This window comes from Phaenicophaeus curvirostris, chromosome 1 (genome assembly GCF_032191515.1).
Source record: "Phaenicophaeus curvirostris isolate KB17595 chromosome 1, BPBGC_Pcur_1.0, whole genome shotgun sequence".
NCBI classification, from domain to species: domain Eukaryota; kingdom Metazoa; phylum Chordata; class Aves; order Cuculiformes; family Cuculidae; genus Phaenicophaeus; species Phaenicophaeus curvirostris.
The window spans coordinates 98,629,701-98,654,222 of NC_091392.1; the positions used below are offsets into that span (position 1 = coordinate 98,629,701).

At 43.7% G+C, this 24,522-nt stretch overlaps 1 protein-coding gene across 1 annotated transcript; it reads right to left on the reverse strand.

Moving 5' to 3' along the window:
* Positions 1-10,877: 10,877 nt before the first annotated feature.
* MAEL (maelstrom spermatogenic transposon silencer) lies at positions 10,878-23,952 on the reverse strand. Its single transcript, XM_069849921.1, is given in 13 exon segments — positions 10,878-11,569; positions 11,572-11,604; positions 12,401-12,479; positions 12,732-12,864; positions 13,760-13,822; positions 15,032-15,173; positions 15,736-15,790; positions 16,617-16,744; positions 17,752-17,793; positions 18,305-18,460; positions 20,389-20,491; positions 22,599-22,685; positions 23,818-23,952. Coding segments are annotated over 13 exon segments (1,299 nt in total). The 3' UTR covers positions 10,878-11,426.
* Between the last annotated feature and the right edge of the window lie 570 nt (positions 23,953-24,522).

Sequence of the window (24,522 nt, forward strand, 5' to 3'; positions counted from 1 at the left end):
CAAGCTTCAGCTCCAGGTGACCTTTGGCTTTCCAAACATCATCACTATGAGCCTGGCCAGTGTTTGTGGATTCTTCCTTAATAGCCAGCACCTGCTTCTACCTCCCACATACTGCATTAGAGCCATGGCACAGCCGTGAGTTCCCTATAAAGATAAGGCAGCCCCAGCCCCCCCAGATCCACCTGCATTCCTGGGCTCTTCTTGCAGCTAGAAGACATTGTTGTTAATGAACTGCCAACCTTAACGAACTCCTTTACTTTTCAGAGCCGCCCCTCAGGGATCCAACCACTACCCATTTGCTGCATAACCCCCAAGGTCTGCTCTCACTGCCTTCCTCGCTTCACAAAGTCCTGAGAAGAATATTCCCAGCGTTACACAGACACAAAAGCCGGCACTGCCACCACTTATTACAAGATTCAGTACACAATTCAGAACTGATCAGACAGACAAGAGTTAATTATCTCGCAATTCTTGTTGCTAGAGTAACAGCGCTACTTTTCTATGTATTTGTATCATCTGTTCCAGGAAAGACATAGCAGCAGTCTTCTGTCTGATAAAGTTCACGGTATGATGAGCAAACCGTCAAGATTAATTCTGGATGTGCTGGAACCAGTACTACATTTATTATAGCCCAACACAAGGGAATTTGGAACTTCTCTCTGCTGCTTTTTCACCTGTTCACTAGGAAGGGGGGAAATTATTTGAAACTAGAGAAGCTTGTGGGAGCTTCTAGGACAGAACCAAGGAAAAGTGAGGGAACAGAGATAATACACAGACTAATAAACGTGTTTGCCAATTTCTTTGTTTTACTGAATCATTGCAATAAAAGTGAATTGGCAGCTCATTCCAGGGTGAAAGTGAGGGAAGATAATCTTGCAGAAGACATCAAGAGGGCAGAAACCTAGTAACAAACTTGTTTTGCCCCTACCCCACAACAGTACGTTTACTCTGCAAAATGGAAAGATGTTGTTAAAGCCTTTGTGATCAGCTGCATAAACCTCTATCCAGCAACTAGAAATATAAAACTCAGTTTCACACATGCATTTCAGTCACTTAACTTTTGGGGAAAGCCTGAAATTCTTTCTAGGGGAAAGGATTAGAACTTTTTAATTCAACTAACAGGTCAAAAAGCACAGTCTGTCTCTATTAATGCAGGTTTTGAAAAAATACATCAGGAACAGAAAACCACCGCTATTTTGTAAGTAAATCTAGACAGGGCTTCCTTGAACACAGGTTTTCATTCACTCAATACAACTTCTTATTTGGAAGAATCTGACCTTCTTCATAACACCACCTGACTGCAATGGCTCAAGACCCAGAGACCCTGAAATGAAAGCAAGTGTTCTATTTGTGTACGATTCTGCATGGACCTCCCTTGAGAGAGGTGGCAAAGAGCACACCCAGTGGAACGAATATCAACTGTGTAACTTCACCAAGAATCACAGCACTACTTCATTTAATTAATTAATCGTTATTACATCTTTAGTGGTATGTCAATCATAGAATGGTTTGGGTTGGAAGGAACCATAAAGATCATCCAGTTCCAACCCCCCTGCCATGGGCAGGGACACCTTCCACTGGATCAGGCTGCTCAAAGCCTCCTCCAACCTGTCCCCAAACACCTCCAGGGACAGGACATCCATGACTCCTCTGGGCAACCTGTGCCAGTGCCTCACCACCCTCACATGAAAACATTTCTTCCTATCCTATCTATCTCTTTCAGAAAGCTTAAAACTGTTCCCCCTTCATCTTATTCCTACACTCCCTGATACAGAGCCCCTTCCCAACATTCCTTTAGAGTAACAGAAGGTCTCCCGAGAGCCTTCTCTTCTCCAGGCTGACCAACCCTAACTCTCTCACCCTGCCCTCATAGGGGTGGTGCTCCAGCCTTCTGATCATCTTTGTGGCCTGCCCTAAACTCACTGTAACAGATCCATGTCTTTCCTGTGCTGAGGACCCCACTCCATTATAACTTCCACTAGTTATAATGTAGACCCTGGAACCGGCACAAGTGTTGAACCTACAGATCATAGAATCATAAAATCATAGAACAACCAGGTTGGAAGAGACCCACCGGATCATTGAGTCCAACCATTCCTATCAGACACTAAACCATGCCCCTTAGCACCTCGTCCACCCATGCCTTAAACATCTCCAGGGAAGGTGACTCAACCACCTCCCTGGGCAGCCTCTGCCAGTGCCCAGTGACCCTTTCTGTGAAGAAATTTTTCCTAATGTCCAGCCTAAACCTCCCCCGGTGGAGCTTGAGGCCATTCCCTCTTGTCCTGTCCCCCGTCACTTGGGAGAAGAGGCCAGCACCCTCCTCTCTACAACCTCCTTTCAGGTAGTTGTAGAGAGCAATAAGGTCTCCCCTCAGCCTCCTCGGGACTAAAGAGATTGCTTGGCTTTTCTTCCCACAAATCACTTACTATCCAGCTTGTATAGAGTTGGTCTGTACGTGAGAGCAGATGGAATACAGAGCTCTTCTGGGGGGGATAGACAATGAACCAATCAGGATCTCACGGGTTAGACACAGAGGAGACCAACATGGGTGACATCCTAATGGACGTCTGCGGCAGACAGCCTTATTGGAAACACACAAGCCCTTCTTCAGGCAATTGGAAAAAGCCTGAGACTCCTGATACAAGTGATTGAGAAGCCAAGAAGTGAGGGAGGCGCTCTCTGCTAGACCTCATACCTACAGGCAAGAAATAACTGGCCAGAAATATGAAGGCTGGGGGGCAAACTTAGCTTCAGTGACCATGAGATAGTAGAATTTGGGATCCTAAGAGGAAGGGAAAAAGCAGGACCTCGGGAGGTCTTTGGCCTGTTCAGAGATCTGCTTGGAAAAATCCCATGTCATATAGTCCTGAAGAGAAGAAAGGAGCAGATTAGCTTTCAAGTATCATCTTCTCCAAGATAAGCAGGAAAACAAGCAGAGATTATAGAATCATAGAATCACAGAATCACGAGGTTGGAAAAGACCCATCTGATCATCAAGTCCAACCATTCCTATCAAACACTAAACCATGCCCCTCAGCACCTTGTCCACCTGTGCCTTAAACACCTCCAGGGAAGGTGACTCAACCACCTCCCTGGGCAGCCTGTTCCAATGCCCAATCATTGGAAACAGACAGAAGGCAGCAGCAGGGACAAGTGATTTGGGAGAAATGCAGAGATGCTGTGTGAGTATGTAGGTATGGGGTTAGGAAAGCCAAAGCTCACCCAAAGCTAAATCTGGTGAAGCACATGAAGGGAAACAAGGACTGCTGTGGGTGCATCTGATTTACAAACTCTTCAGGCAGGATAGGAAGGGCAGGAGAGGAGGCAGGGTAGCCCTCTTTGTAAGGGAGGACTTGGACACTGTTGAGATGGATTGTGGCGATGAGGAGATTGAGTGCCTGTGGGTTAAAATCAGAGGAGCCCACCAGAAGGTAGATTTTGTGATGGGAGTCTGTTACAGACCACCCAGCCAAGGAGAAGCAGCTGATGAGCTCTTCTATAAACAGCTGGGGTTAATCTCTAGATCAATGCCTCTTGTTCTTGTGGGAGACTTCAATCTGCCTGATATCTGCTGGGTGTACAACAGAGCAGAAAGGAAGCAGTCTAGGAGGTTCCTGGAGTGCATAGAAGACAACTTCCTTGCACAGCTGGTGAATGAACCAACAAGGGAGGGTGCCCTCCTGGACCTGCTGTTTGTGAACAGAGAAGGCCTTGTGGGGGATGTGGCAGTAGGTGGACGCCTGGGACTAAGTGACCATGAGATGATAGGGTTTTCTGTTCTAGGTGAAGTGAGGAGGGTGGTTAGTAGGACAGTAGCATTAAATTTCCAGAGGGCAGACTTTGATCTCTTCAGAAGGCTGGTTGGCAAAGTCTCATGGGAGAGAGTACTTAAGGGCAAGGGAGCCCATGAGGGCTGGGAGCTCTTCAGAAAGGAAATCCTAGCAGCTCAGGAGAAAGCCATCCCCATGTTCCGGAAAAAAAGCCGGCAGGGGAGAAAGCCAGCTTGGTTGAATAGAGAGATCTTGAGTGATATCAAGGAGAGAAATGTTTATGGGCTCTGGAAGAGGGGACAGGCCTCTTGGGTGGACTACAGGAGGGAAGTGAGATTGTGTAGAGAAAAAATCAGAAGGGCTAAGGCTCAACTAGAAATCAGATTGGCAAAGTCTGTGAAAGGTAACAAAAAATCCTTCTATAAATATATAAATAATAAAAGGAGGACTAGGGAGGCCATACAGTCCCTATTGGATGCAGAAGGAACAACAGTGACAGGGGATGAGGAAAAGGCTGAGGTACTTAATGCCTTCTTTGCCTCAGTCTTTAATTGTAAAGAAAGTCGTTCTGTCTGTGTACAAACCCAGGAGCTAGAGGAGCAAAATGAGGCTCCCATGATCCAAGAGGAGGTGGTCACAGAATCACAGAATCACAGAATAACCAGGTTGGAAGAGACCCACCGGATCACCGAGTCCAACCGTTCCTACCAAACACTAAACCATATCCCTCAGCACCTCGTCCACCCGTGCCTTAAACACCTCCAGGGAAGGTGACTCAACCACCTCCCTGGGCAGCCTGTTCCAGTGCCCAATGACCCTTTCTGTAAAGAATTTTTTCCTAACGTCTAGCCTAAACCTCCCCTGGCGGAGCTTGAAGCCATTCCCTCTTGTCCTGTCCCCTGTCACTTGGAAGAAGAGGCCAGCACCCTCCTCTCTACAACGTCCTTTCAAGTAGTTGTAGAGAGCAATGAGGTCACCCCTCAGCCTCCTCTTCTCCAGGCTAAACAACCCCAGCTCTCTCAGCCGCTCCTCATAAGGCCTGTTCTCCAGCCCTTTCACCAGCTTTGTTGCTCTTCTCTGGACTCTCTCCAGAGCCTCAACATCCTTCTTGTGGTGAGGGGCCCAGAACTGAACACAGGATTCGAGGAGCGGTCTCACCAGTGCCGAGTACAGAGGGAGGATAACCTCCCTGGACCTGCTGGTCACGCCGTTTCTGATACAAGCCAAGATGCCATTGGCCTTCTTGGCCACCTGGGCACACTGCTGGCTCATATTCAGTCGGCTGTCAACCAACACACCCAGGTCCCTCTCCTCCAGGCAGCTTTCTAGACAGACTTCTCCCAGTCTGTAGCACTGCATAGGGTTGTTGTGCCCCAAGTGCAGGACCCGGCATTTGGCCTTGTTAAACCTCATGCCATTGGACTCTGCCCAGCGGTCCAGCCTGTTCAGATCCCTTTGCAGAGCCTCCCGACCCTCCAGCAGATCGACACTTCCACCCAGCTTAGCGTCGTCCGCAAACTTGCTCAGGGTGCACTCGATGCCTTCATCCAGATCATTGATGAAGACATTGAACAGGGCTGGACCCAGCACTGAGCCCTGGGGAACCCCACTTGTCACTGGCCTCCAGCTGGATTTCACACCATTTACCACCACTCTCTGGGCCCGGCCATCCAACCAGTTTTCCACCCAGGAGAGTGTGCGCCTGTCCAGGCCAGAGGCTGACAGTTTCTCAAGCAGAACGCTGTGAGAAACTGTGTCAAAGGCTTTGCTGAAGTCCAGGAAGACCACATCCACAGCCTTTCCCTCATCCAGCAGCCGAGTGACTCTGTCATAGAAGGCGATCAGGTTAGTCTGGCAAGACCTGCCTTTTGTGAACCCATGTTGACTGGGCCTGATCACCCGGTTCTCTTGCATGTGCTTCATGATAGCACTCAAGATCACCTGTTCCATGACTTTCCCTGGCACTGAGGTCAGACTGACAGGCCTGTAGTTTCCTGGGTCCTCCCTGCGGCCCTTTTTGTAGATGGGCACAACATCAGCCAGCCTCCAGTCCAGTGGGACTTCCCCAGTCTTCCAGGACTGTTGGAAGATGATGGAAAGGGGTTTGGCCAGCACATCCGCCAGCTCCTTCAGTACCCTAGGGTGAATCCCGTCCGGCCCCATAGACTTGTGACTGTCCAGTCGGGCTAGCAAGGCTCTGACCACCTCCTCTTGGATCACGGGAGCCTCATTATGCTCCTCTAGCTCCTGGGTTTGTACACAGACGGAACGACCCTCCTTACGACTAAAGACTGAGGCAAAGAAGGCATTAAGTACCTCAGCCTTTTCCTCATCCCCTGTTACTGTTGTCCCTTCTGTGTCCAATAGGGACTGTATGGTCTCCCTAGTCCGCCTTTTATTATTTATATATTTGTAGAAAGATTTTTTGTTATCTTTCACTGACTTGGCCAATCCAATTTCTAGCTGAGCCTTAGCCCTTCTGATTTTTTCCCTACACAATCTCACTTCCCTCCTGTAGTCCACCCAAGAGGCCTGTCCCTTCTTCCAGAGGCCATAAACATTTCTTTTCTTCTTGATATCCCTCAAGATCTCTCTATTCAACCAAGCTGGCTTTCTCCCCTGCCGGCTTTTTTTCCGGACCACAGGGATGGCTTTCTCCTGAGCTGCTAGGACCACCCCTTTGAAGAGCTCCCAGCCCTCCTGGGCTCCCTTGCCCTTGAGTACTGTCTCCCATGAGACTTCACCAACCAGCCTGCTGAAGAGATCAAAGTCTGCCCTCTGGAAATTTAATGTTACGGTCTTGCTAACCACCCTCTTCACTTCACCTAGAACAGAAAATTTTATAATCTCATGATCGCTTAGTCCTAGGCGTCCACCTACCGCCACATCCCCTACAAGGCCTTCTCTGTCTGTTGTGGTCAGAGCCTTGCTAGCCCAACTAGACACCCACAAGTCTATGGGGCCGGATGGGATTCATCCAAGGGTATTGAAGGAGCTGGCGGATGTGCTGGCCAAACCCCTTTCCATCATCTTCCAACAGTCCTGGAAGACTGGGGAAGTCCCACTGGACTGGAGGCTGGCTGATGTTGTGCCCATCTACAAAAAGGGTCGCAGGGAGGATCCAGGGAACTACAGGCCTGTCAGTCTGACCTCAGTGCCAGGGAAAGTCATGGAACAGGTGATCTTGAGTGCTATCATGAAGCACATGCAAGAGAACCGGGTGATCAGGCCCAGTCAACATGGGTTCACAAAAGGCAGGTCTTGCCAAACTAACCTGATCGCCTTCTATGACAAAGTGACTCGGCTGCTGGATGAGGGAAAGGCTGTGGATGTGGTCTGCCTGGACTTCAGCAAAGCCTTTGACACAGTTTCTCACAGCGTTCTGCTTGAGAAACTGTCAGCCTCTGGCCTGGACAGGCGCACACTCTCCTGGGTGGAAAACTGGTTGGATGGCCGGGCCCAGAGAGTGGTGGGAAATGGTGTGAAATCCAGCTGGAGGCCAGTGACAAGTGGGGTTCCCCAGGGCTCAGTGCTGGGTCCAGCCCTGTTCAATGTCTTCATCAATGACCTGGATGAAGGCATTGAGTGCACCCTTAGCAAGCTTGCGGACGACACTAAGCTGGGTGGAAGTGTGGATCTGCTGGAGGGTCGGGAGGCTCTGCAAAGGGATCTGAACAGGCTGGACCGCTGGGCTGAGTCCAATGGCATGAGGTTTAACAAGGCCAAATGCCGGGTCCTGCACTTGGGGCACAACAACCCTGTGCAGTGCTACAGACTAGGAGAAGTCTGTCTAGAAAGCTGCCTGGAGGAGAGGGACCTGGGGGTGTTGGTTGACAGCGACTGAACATGAGCCAGCAGTGTGCCCAGGTGGCCAAGAAGGCCAATGGCATCTTGGCTTGTATCAGAAATGGTGTGACCAGCAGGTCCAGGGAGGTTATCCTCCCTCTGTACTCGGCACTGGTGAGACCGCTCCTCGAATACTGTGTTCAGTTCTGGGCCCCTCACCACAAGAAGGATGTTGAGGCTCTGGAGCGAGTCCAGAGAAGAGCAACAAAGCTGGAGAAGGGGCTGGAGAACAGGCCTTATGAGGAACGACTGAGAGAGCTGGGGTTGTTTAGCCTGGAGGAGAGGAGGCTGAGGGGAGACCTCATTGCTCTCTACAACTACCTGAAAGGAGGTTGTGGAGAGGAGGGTGCTGGCCTCTTCTCCCAAGTGACAGGGGACAGGACAAGAGGGAATGGCCTCAAGCTCCGCCAGGGGAGGTTTAGGCTGGACATTAGGAAAAAATTCTTCACAGAAAGGGTCATTGGGCACTGGCAGAGGCTGCCCTGGGAGGTGGTTGATTCACCTTCCCTGGAGGTGTTTAAGGCACAGGTGGACGAGGTGCTGAGGGGCATGGTTTAGTGATTGATAGGAATGGTTGGACTCGATGATCCAACAGGTCCCTTCCAACCTGGTTGTTCTATGATTCTATGAATTGGAATGGGGACCTGGTCAGAATGGACAAGGATATTCAAGGACTGAACGCCTTCTTTGCTTTGATCTTTGCCTGTAAGACAAGCAGGTATAAAAAGGTATTGCTGTATCTGCAGTGTATTTGTATATACTTAAGAGAACATCTCTGCTAAATCAGAATAACAAGGTACTGGTGAGAATATTCTTAGCTGAAGCTGAGACAGTGGTCACAGGAATTTCTTCCACATTCATTTCAATAAATTGCAGAAACTTAGGTGAGAGTGGACAAGCCAGAGATGAATGCCAAGTCAGTCAAATTCACAGTATCTACTACACAGAATTAGTAACTGCTGTGCATTCTACATGAACGTGCTTTATTTTTCAGTATCAGTTACATACTCTTTGAATAGAACGTAAAAGAATGTGATTACAGGTTAATACACTGATGTCAGACTATATCAAAGCCATCACCGCAGTTCACTGCGTTTTCATGACCCTCAAACTGTTCTCCTAGCCAAAACCTTTAGAGAGAGCAGTAACACATTTCAACTATTGGTCTACTTACTCGTACAACAAGAACAAAGGTACCTATTAACTTTCTAACACGTAAGCAAAACCAGGACAAGTTTTACTCATTGCTGTCACAGGACTGAGTAATCTACAGCAACAGAACAGAAAATGAGGTCTGACAGGATGTGTTAGACATCTCCTCTACAAAAATAACTCTGTCTGTATGGTACTTACACACAGATATGCAGAGGGCATTAAGTTACCGTTACTTTTTACCATGCGGAAAGTGTATGTTTAGAGCTCTCAGGCTGCATCACTTCAACTCTGCTCAAGACCCATTCTGCCTTTATTTGGTTTTCTTTCCCTTTGAGAATTGTCATGCAGGTGGGGAGAATTTTATTCAGATTTAGACCCACAGTTTTTGCCTTACCAGTACGATTCCTTGGACTTAAGAATTATGCCAAGTCATCATCTTTCCCTCCTCTTTACGTTTCCCTTAAAGAAGAAAAGCACTACTGTATTGTGCTTATTAAGTGGAATTTATTTTTCAAGAAGCCAAACAAACAGGGTTTCAAATTGCAAAACACCCAGGGAAGCAGAGCTCCAAAATAAAAGAGTCATCTGTCACCCTCCAACTGCTGTTAGGGATCCCCCCAACATATGCAGAATATTTGTATTAAATGGGCTACATTGAGGGCTCATCATACAGCCCTTACAGTTGTCACTACAAAACCCACCACAGGTTGTTGGTTATTACAGTAAGAAAGACAGTTACTGCCTTAGTTAATAGCCCACTGCCTACGGCACATAAGTAGGTCTTCTACAGCTTAAATACAATTTAAGATTACAGGTGATAAGGTGCAGACCTGCTACAGAACCCTGACTCTGTATTCCTTCCATTTCCTTCTTTATCTCAGTCTTGAAGATCTGGAACAGCTAAAGCATAATAACAAACGCTCTCAGATTTGTGTACTTGTACTTACACTCATACTGAGTAAATACTTTAATAATAATGAATTCTCTTCTTCATAAGAGCCAAAACATCTAACTTGTATTGCAACACTGGTCTCTGAAAATAGTTCAAAGATGATAGTTCTGTACATTTTCAAATTTCAATGCAGCATTGGCTGTCAGTCAAGAAACTTTAAACTCAAACAACTCTATTGCAATGCAGAGAAGCCTTTACCACTACTAAACAGACACTCTCACTCTGTTACAACATTCCCAGATGCTTCATTAGTAAATCTCAGTCTTAGATGTTTATTGTCCACTATCTGGTGAAGTTTTAAGGTAGAACAACAGCCTCAAAGGAAGGAAATACAGAATCATTCAATAAAGTTCAACAACACAGGCAAACTGTTAGGCAAGAGGCAGCAAAATGGTTCAGTGACCCTGCAATATTGGAAGAAGGGCCTCAGCTGTATCAGGTACAGTGCAAGCAACCATACGGATTTCCAACTAAACCAGCAGTTGGGCCTTTTTTGACATCCTGATCAGTGTGCTCAAGTTTATCCATGAATGTGCTGATCTCTTACTTTGGTTGGGAGGGTCTGTTCAGGTGCCCCTCCCTCCCCTTTCCATTATGCAAAAGAACAAACTACATAATTTTGCGTTTCAGTCCTTACGAGGAACAAAATAAAGATCTTTTCACAGCTAGTTGCTATGGAGATAGTACTTCACAACTGGACCTCAGTTGGAACAAAATGCAGAAGCAACTCAAAAAAAAAACCCAAACCAAGCTCTTAGTTCTGAGAATGAGTTGCCTAAGGACAAATGGACTAAGGATGAGGTTCACACAACAGACAACATTTTGGAGACTAGTCCAAGACTTGCATCTCCACAAAATGAAACACCTAACTTCCTAGCAATACGTCAGTCCCCCAGTTTTTACGTGACTGGTATCTATCCAGCCTGACTAAACTTGTGAAATTACATCTGCAGATTAATGTATCAGTTCAGATTCAATATTCCTCTCAAAAAAAAAAACAAAACCACAAAACAAAACACTTAACACCTACACTCCTTTTCATTCTGTAGGTTTGAGGGATGTGCTTTTTTTGAGCAAAGAACTGATACAAAGGGTAAAAAACCAGCAAAAAACACAAACAACTATGTTGTACTTGTTCCTGATGTAAATAGCCTCTAAAATAACATTAATAAACGGATATATTTGCTACCACATTTCTTCCAAGACATTTTTATAGAAAGTCTTGTTTTTTGCCTTAAAAAATTCAACTTCTTCATGGCTAGAACTGGCAGATTATTACATTCGAGACTGTTACACTTTTAATTCCTCTTGTGCAGACCTTCATACTTTTTAGAATTTAGTGTACAACAGTCTTTCCTCTATCTTCCACATGCAGAAGAAGGGAAGGAGGTTATTAAAGAAGAAATAAAACAGTTGCTTAAAGCCACACTGGCCACTAAAGAATTATTCTAATCAAATTGTATTGACTAATTAATCTCTGGAATTTCAACTCTGTCCATTAAGAAACAGAACTAATATGGCACGTATTTTTTAAAGGACAATGCAACAGTCAGGGCCCTTCAAAATAAGTCCTCCTGTAGATAATAAACAAGATTTTTGTTGTCTTTAAATCCAGTCAATAGTTTTATCCTTCTAACAAAAGCTTGAACAGTCAAGGGTTGCACATAAAATGAAAAACTCCTGTCTGGAGAAACTGCTGGTTATCTTTGGGAAACAAGGGAAAAAAAAAAAATCAGAATTGACAGCTGTCCTGGATGTAAAAAAAGATTTTCTATTACTGACTCTGATAAAGCACATCCACTTCTCAGCAACAGAATTCCTCTTCCTTGCACGGTAGTTGTTTCATGAGAGAAGTCTTCACACCACCTGGAGGATTACCTGTTAAATTAAATGTAATTGCAAATCAAATGAGCCTTTAAAGTTTGCATAAATGAATGAATGTGTTCCCCATACACTGTAGTGCTGAACCTAGTTCTAATAAGAAGTCACAGGGGTTGTCTCCTTTATAAACACCAAGACCATAAGATCTCATGATTTACAATTGGAACAGTTTCGGAGTTTAATTCAGCGTGTACTTTATATGCAAGAAAATAAGCTGCAAACTCAGAACTCCTAGTTACTTGTCTTGCAAACTTGACTCTTCCTCATGGTTACCGGTGAACTGCCCAGATGAAATGCACTCACATGCCTTCTATTAAAAAAAATTGTCTCTGAAAACACAACTTTAAAATGAGCAGTCTTTATAAACTGAGTTCTAATAGAACATGTGCAACAAGTACAAGCCGAGTCTGCACATATAATGACTTAAGAGCAAGGAGAGTATTTTAAAGATGGCCTTGCCTCAAAAAGCACCTCAACATATGGGAGCAGACTTCATGCAGCATAAAAATACAAGGGTATAAATCAGAGAGCAATATTCATATGAAAAACTAAATTTTGAGACCTTCCTGACCATAAGATTGTATCCAGTAGGAATAGGGCAGCTCTTTATGCTTATACATCTTCAGAAATTCGGCAAAATCTGCATGCAGGGATAAGGGTAGCTCACGTAGAGCTGTTTAAGCATTACACCACGGACACGTAACATCTGAGCCCAGAAATCTGAAAAAGCAATAACTAACTCGCTTAAGTTTAAATACCTTTCCCCTTACAAATGTGAAAGTTTCAAACTCACAATTAGAAGGGACAAGCTCTTGATCCTGACTTAGAGAAGTGAAATGCTTGTTACATCCAAAACCCTCAGCCTTCATTTTCTGTATGAAGAAATAAGCAAAGTAACATACGTGTCTTCTAAAATGCAGCATACACAGTTATCCATGAAAACTATGAAACATGGTGAAAAATCCACATGAAATAACCCAGCCAGATTATTTTTCTTTCATCAGTCTACCCAACATAAATCACGAAAGCTAGCATTCAAAAGAAGATGCCCAACCTGAAACTTGCAGGTTTGAGCACTGGAGCTAACTAGAAATAAAACAGGATACTTGTTTAAAGAATGTGACCTGAAGATGTCCAGTATCCAGTAGAGCCATCCTGGTAAGCATGCTTCCATCACAATCAGAGTCTTGAAGAGGGAGGTGAGCTGCTGTCAGAGGCACTCCATACACACTTGCTAAAGATTTACTGATGCAGTAACTTGACCGAGAGAGGAAACAACAAAAAAAAGAAAACAAGAAAAATTTGGCTAAGAGGACCATAATGCTTAAGTACAGAAACACAGCATTTTTAGTTCTTCAACTGGCAAACAACAGCAACCACAGACTGAGGCACAAGGTGCAGATGGCAGAGGGCAGAAGGACATTACGGCAGCAGTAAAATAGTTACCCTGAATCCTTCCAAGACCACCAGCCTATCCTACAACTGCAAATGAAATTAAAACAACTGCTTCCCTACACTACCAAGTGCAGCCACTGAGAAGTGTGAAAAGCAACACGTTTTTTGCAAGGTGTAGCCATACATGATGAGTATTCTGAATTAAAGACTACTCATTATCTCTCTCAAAATACCACTACTACTGACTGAAATCTTAAATGGCATTTTCTTGTTTCCCAAGTATTTACTTTCCCTTTCCCCACACCAAAAAGACTACAGAATCTAATGTATCTACACTATACATAAGGTAGTACAAAAGTTTCCAAAGTAGAGATATACTAGAATATACTCAGAATTTCTCACCAAATACAGGTATACCAAACCTCTGAAGAAAAGCCGTCAATTCTAACGTAATTAACACTTCTCTCAACTCTCAAACAGTAGCTGGAGACAGGGGAAGGATCACTACAGACTGATGGACATGATTATCACAGAGATTACGTAGATCTAAGTGCTAAGACTTACAGCATACTGCTAAGCCATACAAACAACAAACAGAAATTACAAGCAGAACAAAATCTTGGGGCTACAGGAAATAAATAAAACAAGATCTAGAACAGCAGTGTTCCAGGCAGTCAGAGAAGTCAAAGTAAAAAATGTGCAACTATAAGAAAACAAATTGTCATCACACTGGAGATAACTCCTTAGCAATACTCACGCCATTTTCTTACAGGATGCCAAAGCACAGTACACTATGTCATTCTCTTCATGCCACTTGCACCTACATGAAATGAAGTTCAGACTTATTTCAGAAGCATTTAGACATCTTTAACCAACACAAATAGTTAGTTTGGTAGAAAGGTACAGGAACAAACTTCAAAGATGTTATATTTTTGCATCCAGGACCACTTAGTGCCTTTAAAATTTCAGAGGACTGGCATTCAATAACTAAGCTCCAAGTGGCTGATGCAGAGTTAAAAGGCATTCTGAATAGGCAACCTGCTGCATGCTGATGTGGGGGGAAGGGAGAAAAGAGACTCCCAAGAGATAAATGTAATTTTGATACAAGAATTTGAAGTTTCCCATTAATGTGAAATAGTTCCTCTTTGTATAAACATCCCCACTTTCCTTTCCAATCGTGTGTTCTAAAGTACATTTTTCCACTCTCATTAAGGTCTCCCTCTAGTGTGAAGATACTCATGGAAGCAGAAGAACTACCTATGTATAAAAAGATAAAGTGATACTGATTATTCCAATGGATCTTCACACTGTAAGCAGACTTAGAAGAAGTCTCTCTTTTGTAAAATAACTAAGTCTACTCCAGTTTAAGATTAAATTATTGGTTCTTTCTTAGAACAGCAGCAGAAGAAAAGTTAAAGTATACTTCCAAGTTAACTGCGTCACCACTAAATATTGCCCTGTAACACCACAAGCTACATACCACTTTTTTGTGCAAAGCCAGAAACCACTTATTTGTGCAAGACACAGGAAAAACAAATAAGAGGGAAAAATCCTAAGTAAATAGGAGTCCAGATGTGTTATAAAGAACATTCATTCCAGAAGAAAAAAAGACACAATCTAGGTTAACGCTTATGCTCAAGAACTTGATTCATACCACTGGCAAACATACCTCATCCCTCAGAGTAGCAGCATGAGGTATTTGATGCTTAACAACAGCCAGGTCCCATCCACAGTTCTAAGAGTGTCAGAATATTCCCACTTCTATGATTTCCAGTTAAATTTCATAATACAGTTTATTCCCATTTTTTATCCCCTTCTTTAAATTAGGCCTCAGCATTAAAAAGCCACTTGTCTTTGCAATTCTTTTGAGAAATTATTTTTCATTTCCAGTTGTACGCATGATATGGCCAGAAGCATTTCAGATTAGAATGCTTCTAGAACGTTCTAGCCTTCCAGCGTACAAGCTGCATGTCAGGCACAAAGACACGTCAGGCAAATACACATTTTCACAAGGAGGAAACCAATATACCTGGTGTTACTGGAGAAATCCCACAGGAAAGCATCCAGTTCTCTCCACACGCAAGTCTTGGATAGCTCCACTTGATTTTTCTTCTGGTACAGTTTTGTTAACAGGTCTTCTACAGCAAGAAGCTCAAGATGGCTCTCAATGCCTATAACTCAGGCAAAATCCAGGTCAGGAGAACAAGAGTCAGTGAATATTCTGCTCAGCTCACTTCTCAGTCAGTCCCTGTTCACTGCCCAACCTCCTATTGAAGCTATTGTAAACTGCGACAAGTTATTCCACCAGTGGTACTAATGAAACCCAGCTACCCAGCAAAGTGGGTTGTCCTTTATTCCCATAATTTTCTGCATCTCCATTATTAAATATCCCAATTGCAGGCCATCTCTCCTCTAAAGCTCTTAGTTTTCCCACATTACTGTATGCTCACCTTCCCAGTAATCCCACTCATTGAACTGGCTGAGCAAGAAACAGTGTATGTTATTGTATGGATGTGCTCCTTAGCCGCTTAGTTGAGGACACTAGTGTTTTGCTGTCATTGATGGGAAGGGAAAAAAGACAGAAGCACACAAAGTAGTTCTAGCCACTAGTACCAGCTTTTATGAAGTCTTTGAGACCCAAAGATTTTCAAATACCCATGTCCAGGATTATATAAACTTTCTTTCCTGGGGGATGGGGAGGAGAAGGGGAGCGAAAAGTTATCCATTTCCCACCTGTTAGGCTAGCCATTCGTTTGAGACACCAGCTAATTCGGAATCTGTCATTAGACTAGAGGAAAGAAAAGTTCTGTCATACTGAAGAAGTACAGGAAATAATTCTGACACCTGCAAGACTTCTGACTATATCTGAAAAAGTCGCCTCCAAAACAAAATTCAATGTTTATGGGAATGAATGCACACTGTTCCTGAAAATTACCACAAAGACAAACTAAATGCCACAGAGGTTTTCCAGCCAAACACTAGGCAAAATTCTGGGCTAATGTTTGGGGACAGGCTAACTCATACAACAGCTATCTGTATTAATTGCTCTGAGATACTTTTTTCATGTGTATTTCTTCAGAGCCCTGGATTTACTGATGCAGCCCAAGGTCCTGACCATCCCCACCTTTTTAAGGATTAACATTAGACTCAAATGGGATCAAAACATTAACATAGCTGTCAAAAAGCTTAAATGCCTCTGAAACCTAACATTTTGTTTTGCTGACTGGCAAATGAAACTTGAACAGAAATTAAGATGTACAGTATTCTCACAGGCCAAGTTATAAAAACAAAAAAATTCCTTAGAGAAGTATGATTATGTGACTGTTATTCAGCACAATCAATAACTCTACCTTAAAAGCCCATAACAAGTCAAAGCAATTTTACAGACCAAGTGTAATGATCATCAGCACAATGGTGCCAGAAGTGCAGGCTGAAAATAAGAGGGCAGAAAATAAGATCTTCCTCCATGGAACAGGAAAACTTTGGAAGAGAGTGAATTTTCCCAGGCATTTGCACTCTGATTAGGTTTCAGACTGAAGCATCTCCTTTGTCATCCAACAGGAGTGAAATTATAGGTTTTAACCTAGAACATCTTTCTTGGACCGTGAACATACCCTGCAGCAGAAGCGAGGTCGAACACCTCTGGATGGCTGGACAAACTCAAGAAGCTCCCGTAAGACAACTGCGTAACTCGTACGGGGAAGATGAAATCCAGATAAAGGGATCTTATGAGTGGTATCACCTAATGGGGAGTGGGAAATAAAAAAAAAACCAAACCCAAACCAGACAAGGTAAAAGCAGCACTGTTTCCTTAACTGTTACAATTCTCCCCTCTTTTGTATCTTTATATATATATACACACACGCATAAATATATATATATATATGCATACAGGTATGCACACAAACACACACACCTCCTCTTCTCTACTCGCATTGTCTGTAATTAAGCTATCAAAACTGTACTTTCGTCAGCAGAAGAGCGGTGGGTCTGGCCTGCGAACAAACACACACACTTACCCCTTTTAAAAGGCCATTTTCTAAGTATTTTGACATAGGAAAGCATAAGCCAAGTTTGCTCCCTCTGTACACAAGGGGAGGAAGTGTCCTAATAGAAACAAACTGGAATCTATAAACACTAAAGAGTCACAAGGGAAACAAGGCAGGCTAAGCCAGACACAACACCACTATAAATACTTAAACTTTGCTGATACACGTAAAGCTGCAAAACAACAGCTTTTAAACACAGAATCACCAAATTGGTTAGGTCAGAAAAGACTCTTAATATCACTGAGTCCAACTGTAAACCTAACGCTGCCAAGTCCATCACTAAATCACATTCCCTAAGTATCTTTGAGTTACCACATCAAGAATTACCACTTCATGCTGAAGATATGTGCAAGCACTAGCAAGGGAAGCATACTCTGCTCAGGTGGGCCCGAAAGCATTTAAAGCTATACAAAGTTTTCCCATTTAAGAAGAACATGCTGCAGTTACTATCGAATTAAAACAGAAAGACAACTGCCATTGACAAAACCATTTTGGGTAAAGCGCTCTGCCATTTGTGGGTACAAGAGACATACAAAATGTGACTGCAACAAAAGCTGCTCTCATTCCTTCCTCTTCATAATCTGGCAAGTTCCCAGGATGAGAAACTGTAGACTTAGAGAACATTTGGATACAGATCAGAGAAGCTGAGTGGAAAACCGTACACCTTTACATAGCAATCTTTTTCTCCACCGATACTCACCAGCAGACTGGCAGTGGTACCAAAAACCTCGTGGCGGTATTTCTGCAAGAGAAGCAGGGAAGAAGGGAGAAAAAGAACAATCACTATCCAACAATGACAGATCCTTAATTCTCAACTATAAGCCATAGTTTTATGTACAGAAAGGAACAGTTTTGACTTCCTTTGTGGCCTTGCACACATGCCATAACTGTTTTTGAAAAAGTTATTTTCAGCGATATGCCTTTTAAAAACCAAAATAAGTTGTATAGCATTGTGTGCTTAAGTCTAATCAAGACAAACATTCACCAGAACGAAATAAAAAGAAACATCTGAAGGTCCTCCTGGATTTATTACACCCTCCTTGAAGCTTCACACAGTTCTGACACTTAAGCCCGTCTCTTCAGAACCTGTCAGCACTGCTCCAATATTTTAAGAAGTCCAACCACTTATAGGCAAAGAAATAAACCTGTCTTAATATCAGAAATGTAATCTGGGTAGTATTAAATGATACTAGAAAGCTTCCCTCTCACCCCAAAGCAAGATGAACTTCTCATCTCCCTATCTTGGGACTCACCTGGATCTATAAAGTGATGGAAGTCAGCCATTACGCCATCCTGTAGGGAATACTTGACACACCCAATCTCGCAAGGAAGGAAGCGTTGTTCACAGACAGGTGGCAGCTTGCCATGGCTGTAAATGTTCAGGAAGTAGAAGACGTCTGTGATCACAGCTGAAAAAAAACCCCACGTTTTCAGAAGAGCCACCAGAGGTTACAAAAAACCCTCCTGGCCTCACCCCATCCAGCAAACGCTTCGGTGCACTTCATCATACAAGGGACTAAAGCAGGGTAATGACCAAATAAAGCACACAGATCTTTCTCTGTATCTGAGATGACAAGGTAACTAACAGTTATGCAAGAATCAGGCATACTGGTAGTCCTGGTACCTTTCACAGATACTGCTGTGTCTACATATCAGGGCAGTAAGAACCCAAAATAAAAGCAATAAAAACCCCCATGAAACTCTAAACCCATAAGAGTATTAAGAGACCTGGAATCCAACAGGAATAACTATTCCTTTTTATGATAGGTCTCTTCACACTTTAGTAAAACAAGGTTAGAAAAGAAAAGCAGTAACTGCAAAGCAGCCTCACAAGCTAAATACAGTAACTTAAGTGAGTTAAATGAGCTGGTAATGATCTTCCAGGGTAAGGGAAAATGAGAATTCTGCTAATTAAAAGGACTGCTGCTTCTTCACTAAATGAACACCCAAAGAAGGCAGCAAGAATACACAAGGCAAGTGTTAAGAAATAGACTTATAGATTACTAATTCTAAAGTGTCCAACTATGAAAAATATTTCACAATACACCTTAATCCTTCTCTTCATCATTGTCACATAACCTTCTCACTGACATTTGAGGTAGCTATTTAATCCTTATCCTTAAGTTCTACCCTCATCAAAAAATCCTACCTGTTCTACAAAATAACAGAGATGTTTAAAACAGAAAGGATGTGGTATGCCAGGTTCTATGGCATTCAACAGCAGTTGTCATTAGCTGGTGCTCTCTTACATAAATCTTAATCTCTACAAGCTACAGGGTCACAGGAAAGATACCTCTCCTAGCTACAAGGAACCATACAGGACTTTCACTGAGCAATATTAAGGAGCAGTATTCATAAAACATCTCAGTTATCCCTTACCATTACCCGTCTCGTTCAGCTTCAAGATCAATTGTGTCAGCTCAAGCCACCATGTTCAACCTGATAAAATTCGCATCACAATGACAAGGGACCACGTTCTTGGACAGGGAGGACTCTAACAGCTATTACACTTATTACGGAGCTACTCTTTCCTGCCCCGCCATAACCATGACAACATGAAAATAGTTCAAGAGACTTGTTAGGTAAAAGGCTTCAGCTGAAACTTCACCACACAGCAGACACAGCTTATACTAATCCGCTGCTTGACTCATTTTGTAAGCACTACCATTTATCATTTTTCAGGATAATGTAACATTCACAGGGAAAAGACTACAGATGCATTCATTATTCAATTCTCATCAAAACATCCATTTGAAGAAGGGGCACAGATAAGAAAGGCTTAGTTTTCAAGAGTTCTTTGAGTAATGAAGTAAGCCAGGATATTATAAAAGCACTGACAAAGTACATATCTCCTTTATTATTTTCCCAAAGAGGCCAGGTCATCATTTTATTTAACATCACTATTGCAGGAATTCTGAACTTTCATGTATAACAACTTTTCACCCTTAAAAATTGGTACAAGTATTCTTTTATGCTGAACTTTGGTTATGCTTTGTCAATCAAACATAGGGGTTGAAAAACTACCTTTTTCTTAAAATCCTTGAAGCAACTGTAAAGAAACCATTAGTGGCTATACTCCAATCAAGCTAAAAAACAGAATATGCAATTATCTGGGGGGAGGGGAAAGGGGAGAACAACTACACACATTTGCACTGGCATTACCTCTATACTACAAAAGACCTTTTTGCAGCTGTAGACCCTTAGTTTCAAACAAAGCAACAATTGACAGAGATGGCTATTAAGTAAATGTAAACAGCTTTTGTATAGGTACCACTAAGAATATCTATAAAGGGCAAGCTTTTATCTACCAGGATTAACTGCTTAAGTATTACCATACCCTGATCATTCTCCCAAGACATAGCAGTAGCATCTAGAAATGAAGTATCACTGGGAATATTTGCTGTCAAACAAGCAGGAACTGGATGAGCCAGATTACGTGTCTGGAAAAGAGGAGAAAGTTTAAAAAAAAACAAAACAAAACACAAAAAACCACCCAAAGAATCCTAAGATCCAATAAAGAACTTCACCTCCTACTAAAGCAACACACAACATCCACTGACAGTTACGATCAGGTGGAACAAGCCTGCAGTTTAGATATGAATGCACATGTACTTACAGACCACAAAGGCAAGATTTCTCTTCCAACAAAGAGAGGGAGACAGGTATCTTAACACCTTGGTCAACTCATTACAACTGGAAAGAACTATGGCTACATTTATAAAATCTAGTTTTTTTAAAAAGTGAGATTTTGTTAGGTTCAACCACTTATCACAGGCAAGAAACTCCTCAAATGGGAATTTCAAAACTTTATGAAAAAGTTTGGCACATACATTAGTTGTCTTTGACTAGGAATGTAATTAATGAAAAGCTAACAAAGTCTCAAAAAAGACTTCTCTGGCACAGAGCAAGTAAGAGGGGGTGCATATGCCCATTAAGCACTGCAAATCCATGCATGAACAATAAGCTTTTAAGAGAACAGGAAGAGAAACCTGGCAGCCTTACAGAATTCAATCATTCAAGACCCAACTTGGGATTAACCTCCCCATACAGCTACACTAATTCCAGATGACCATCACTGCCAAAGGTTGTTAATTATCAGTTTGAACTATTTAAAATAAAATGAGGAATCGGTCCCATGCACTACACAATATCTGTGGATGTCTGTGTACAGGGGTGTGATCAATAAATTGAAATCACATATAATCACACACACACGCACTTCTCCATTTCCATTGACAGGCAATAAGAATGATGTTCTGGATTTTGGTAAAGCAATTATTCCTTTCCTTGATTACAGCCTTCTAAAACACTACTACTTGTGGAAGGAAATACAGAAGCCTCCATTTATGACTTAGTTGTCATTTCATGTAGCCCTCCATTATCTACGAAAATGGATCTTCATTAATCACATACCCCTAGCCAGCTAAATAACACAATGCTCATGGCATTTTAAGCAGCTGTTTCCCATAATCAGAAAACACTGCCTAACATCTTCCTGCTAGTTTAGATTGTCTAAACTAACCAACCCACATCTAGCAGTAACTCCAAACTACCATCATCCTGTCTTTCTCTCTACCAACAGGTGTTTTAAACTCCTAAAATTTACCTTCACCAGTGATTTGTAGTTTAGTCAGTATCTAGTAACATGGGACAAATAAGTAAATACATTACTATCCATTTACTCAATCAGGGCCTTTGCTTTGATGTATGAGTTTTTACACTGACAACCAAGACCAGAATAAAATAAGCACCTCACAGAATACAAGCTCTGAAGAAAACTATGTTTCAGGGAACTGCTGAGAGAGAGATAGAAGGAAAAATAAAAAAAAGGGGACATACATACGTGCCTTTTCAAGCCCATAAACAGTAGAAAGTATCAGTTTAGCACTATTTTTTACTACAACAACATTCAGCTTAACATAACTGTTCACTTCTACATTGTAGAATTTTGTCCTCCACCACAGCATTACCATTTGCCCCATAATCAAACCAATGCAAAAATAATGGCAAGGTATAACTATTCTTTTTGTACGTAGGTTGCAACATTTCATTGACCTGGTTAATCACACAGCCACTCGAGAATGCCCTATCAGCTGTGCGTGAGATGCAGTTTCAGGCTGTCAACAAGAACCACCTAAATTAAGGACGTCCAAGAAGCAAAAAACAACATGAATCTATAACCAGAAGTCACCCAAATTTACAGCATTATAAATTAAAAAAAACCCCAACATTGTAAGTTAGTCTGCAAAAATACTGCTAAATGCGAAACTAAGTTGTTAGAGAACTACATTTTAATTGATAAATGAGCCCAAAGGAACCAGCTTATACTAGTTAGAAGTGGTATACAGTATACATCTTCAATTGAAACCAGAACAATTTTCTGTGTATCCTTCGTTACAGTATGGGCTGTGACAGCAGCCATAACCTTCAGGTCAGAGGCTACGAAGAGCATATATTCCACAGCATCACAACTGACCAAACCCCAACATCACTTACTCCCCTCTCTTATTTAGCTACACTGAAGGGTGTCCCTTTCTCAGGATTTACCTTGTTTGCTGTTTCCTGACCGCGTTTCTTTTCCTTCCATTTACGAGCCTTCTCTGCATATGCCGTCTTTTCTTCCTGAGTCAGCAACTTGAAGGAAAGCAAATTGTTAAAATAAGGTTTTTACTGCTTCCTTCAAGTAGTCTCACAAACAAACGCCACGTAAATAAACTAGTTGTGCGTGTCCAAAGGACATTATCAATGCTCGGCAAGAACTGCCAACTGCTAACATTGACTCAAACATTTCCAGCAGCTTTCTTCCTAATGACACCATAACATTGGATGCAAAACATCTAGCAAGCCTATGCCTTTGAAGCACCTCCAGACAAGGAGTGCTGCCCCATCATGCATGAGAGGCCTTCTGAAACTATCTTGCCAGCGAAAGGTCATAAGAGTGGTTTGGGTTGGAAAAGACCTTAAAGCTCATACAGTTCCACCCCCTGCCGTGGCAAAGACACCTCCCACTGGATCAGGCTGCTCAAAGCCCCATCCAGCCTGACCTCAAACACTCCAGGGGTGGGGCATCCTTGACTTCTCTGGGCAAACTGGTCCAGTGCCACACCATCCTCACAGGAAAAAAAGTCCTTCCTAATATCTAATCTAAATATCCCCTCTTTCAGCTTAAAACCGTTCTCCCTCATCCTATCCTGCACTCCCCGATAAACACCTGCTCCCGAGCTTTCCTGGAGCCCCCCTTTAAGCACTGGAAGGTCACTTTAAGACCTCCTTGGAGCCCTCTCTTCTCCAGGCTGAAGAACCCCAACTCTCTCAGCCTGTCCTTCTGTGGGAGGTGCCCCAGCCCTCGGATCACCTCACTCTAAGAGATCCACTGTCTTCCCGGTGTAGAACGGTGTTACCCATTGTAGTGTGGCAGGCGAGGGGAGGACATCACAGTGCGTGCTGCTTCCCTGCAGCCAGCTGAGGCCACTCAGGCGCCCGCTGGAGCTACTAAACACACAGCAGCTGAGCCACCCACTGGTCGTCCCCCCCCCCAAGAAAAGGCCACCCTACTTTCTAACCCCTCCTGTCAACCTGCGCGGGCACATCACACAGATCCACCCCACGGGTGCTGGCTTCCCAAACAGCTGAAGGCCGCTCAGAAACCCACAAGCACGGCGTGGCTGGAGCAGAGCTGTGCCACACGCCTCCTCCCCGCTGCCCCAGCTGCCTCAACCCCAGCTCCTGCCCCCGGCCCCCGCGGGACGCGGCCCCTTCTCCTCACCGCCCACGCCTGGGAGCAGTGGGGGATGGCTTCGACCACGGAGGCCACGGGCAGCCCGCGGCGCCGCAGCTCGGGGAGCTGGTCGCGCACGAAGAGGCAGTAGGGGCTCCGCAGGCCCTTGCGCGGCGGCGCCATCGCGCCTCACTCCCTCCCGCCAGCCGCGCGGCTCCCGCCAAAAGGAAGGGGTGGGCGGGGCCACCCGGGGGGCGTGTTCCGAGAGGTGAGACGGCGTGGGGGGCGTGGTTAGCAGAGGGGGCGTGGCCACAGGGGGCGCTGCAGGATAAGAGGAGCGCACTGGGAGCATTAGATTGCACCAGCTTCTTCTAGGCATGGAAAGTGCCGGCTCCCTCCCCTCCACCCCCCTCCCTCACAAAATGGCAGTATACTGATTTTTCAAAATGTAGAAGTCATACTCCTTTGTATGCTCCAAGTCTGAATAATGTCATCTATGTATTTAATGAACAAATGGATGAATAAATAGATGAATAAAACTGGTGAGACCGCTCCTCGAATCCTGTGTTCAGTTCTGGGCCCCGCACCACAAGAAGGATGTTGAGGCGCTGGAGCGAGTCCAGAGAAGAGCAACAAAGCTGGTGAGGGGGCTGGAGAACAGGCCTTATGAGGAATGACTGAGAGAGCTGGGGTTGTTTAGCCTGGAGAAGAGGAGGCTGAGGGGTGACCTCATTGCTCTCTACAACTACCTGA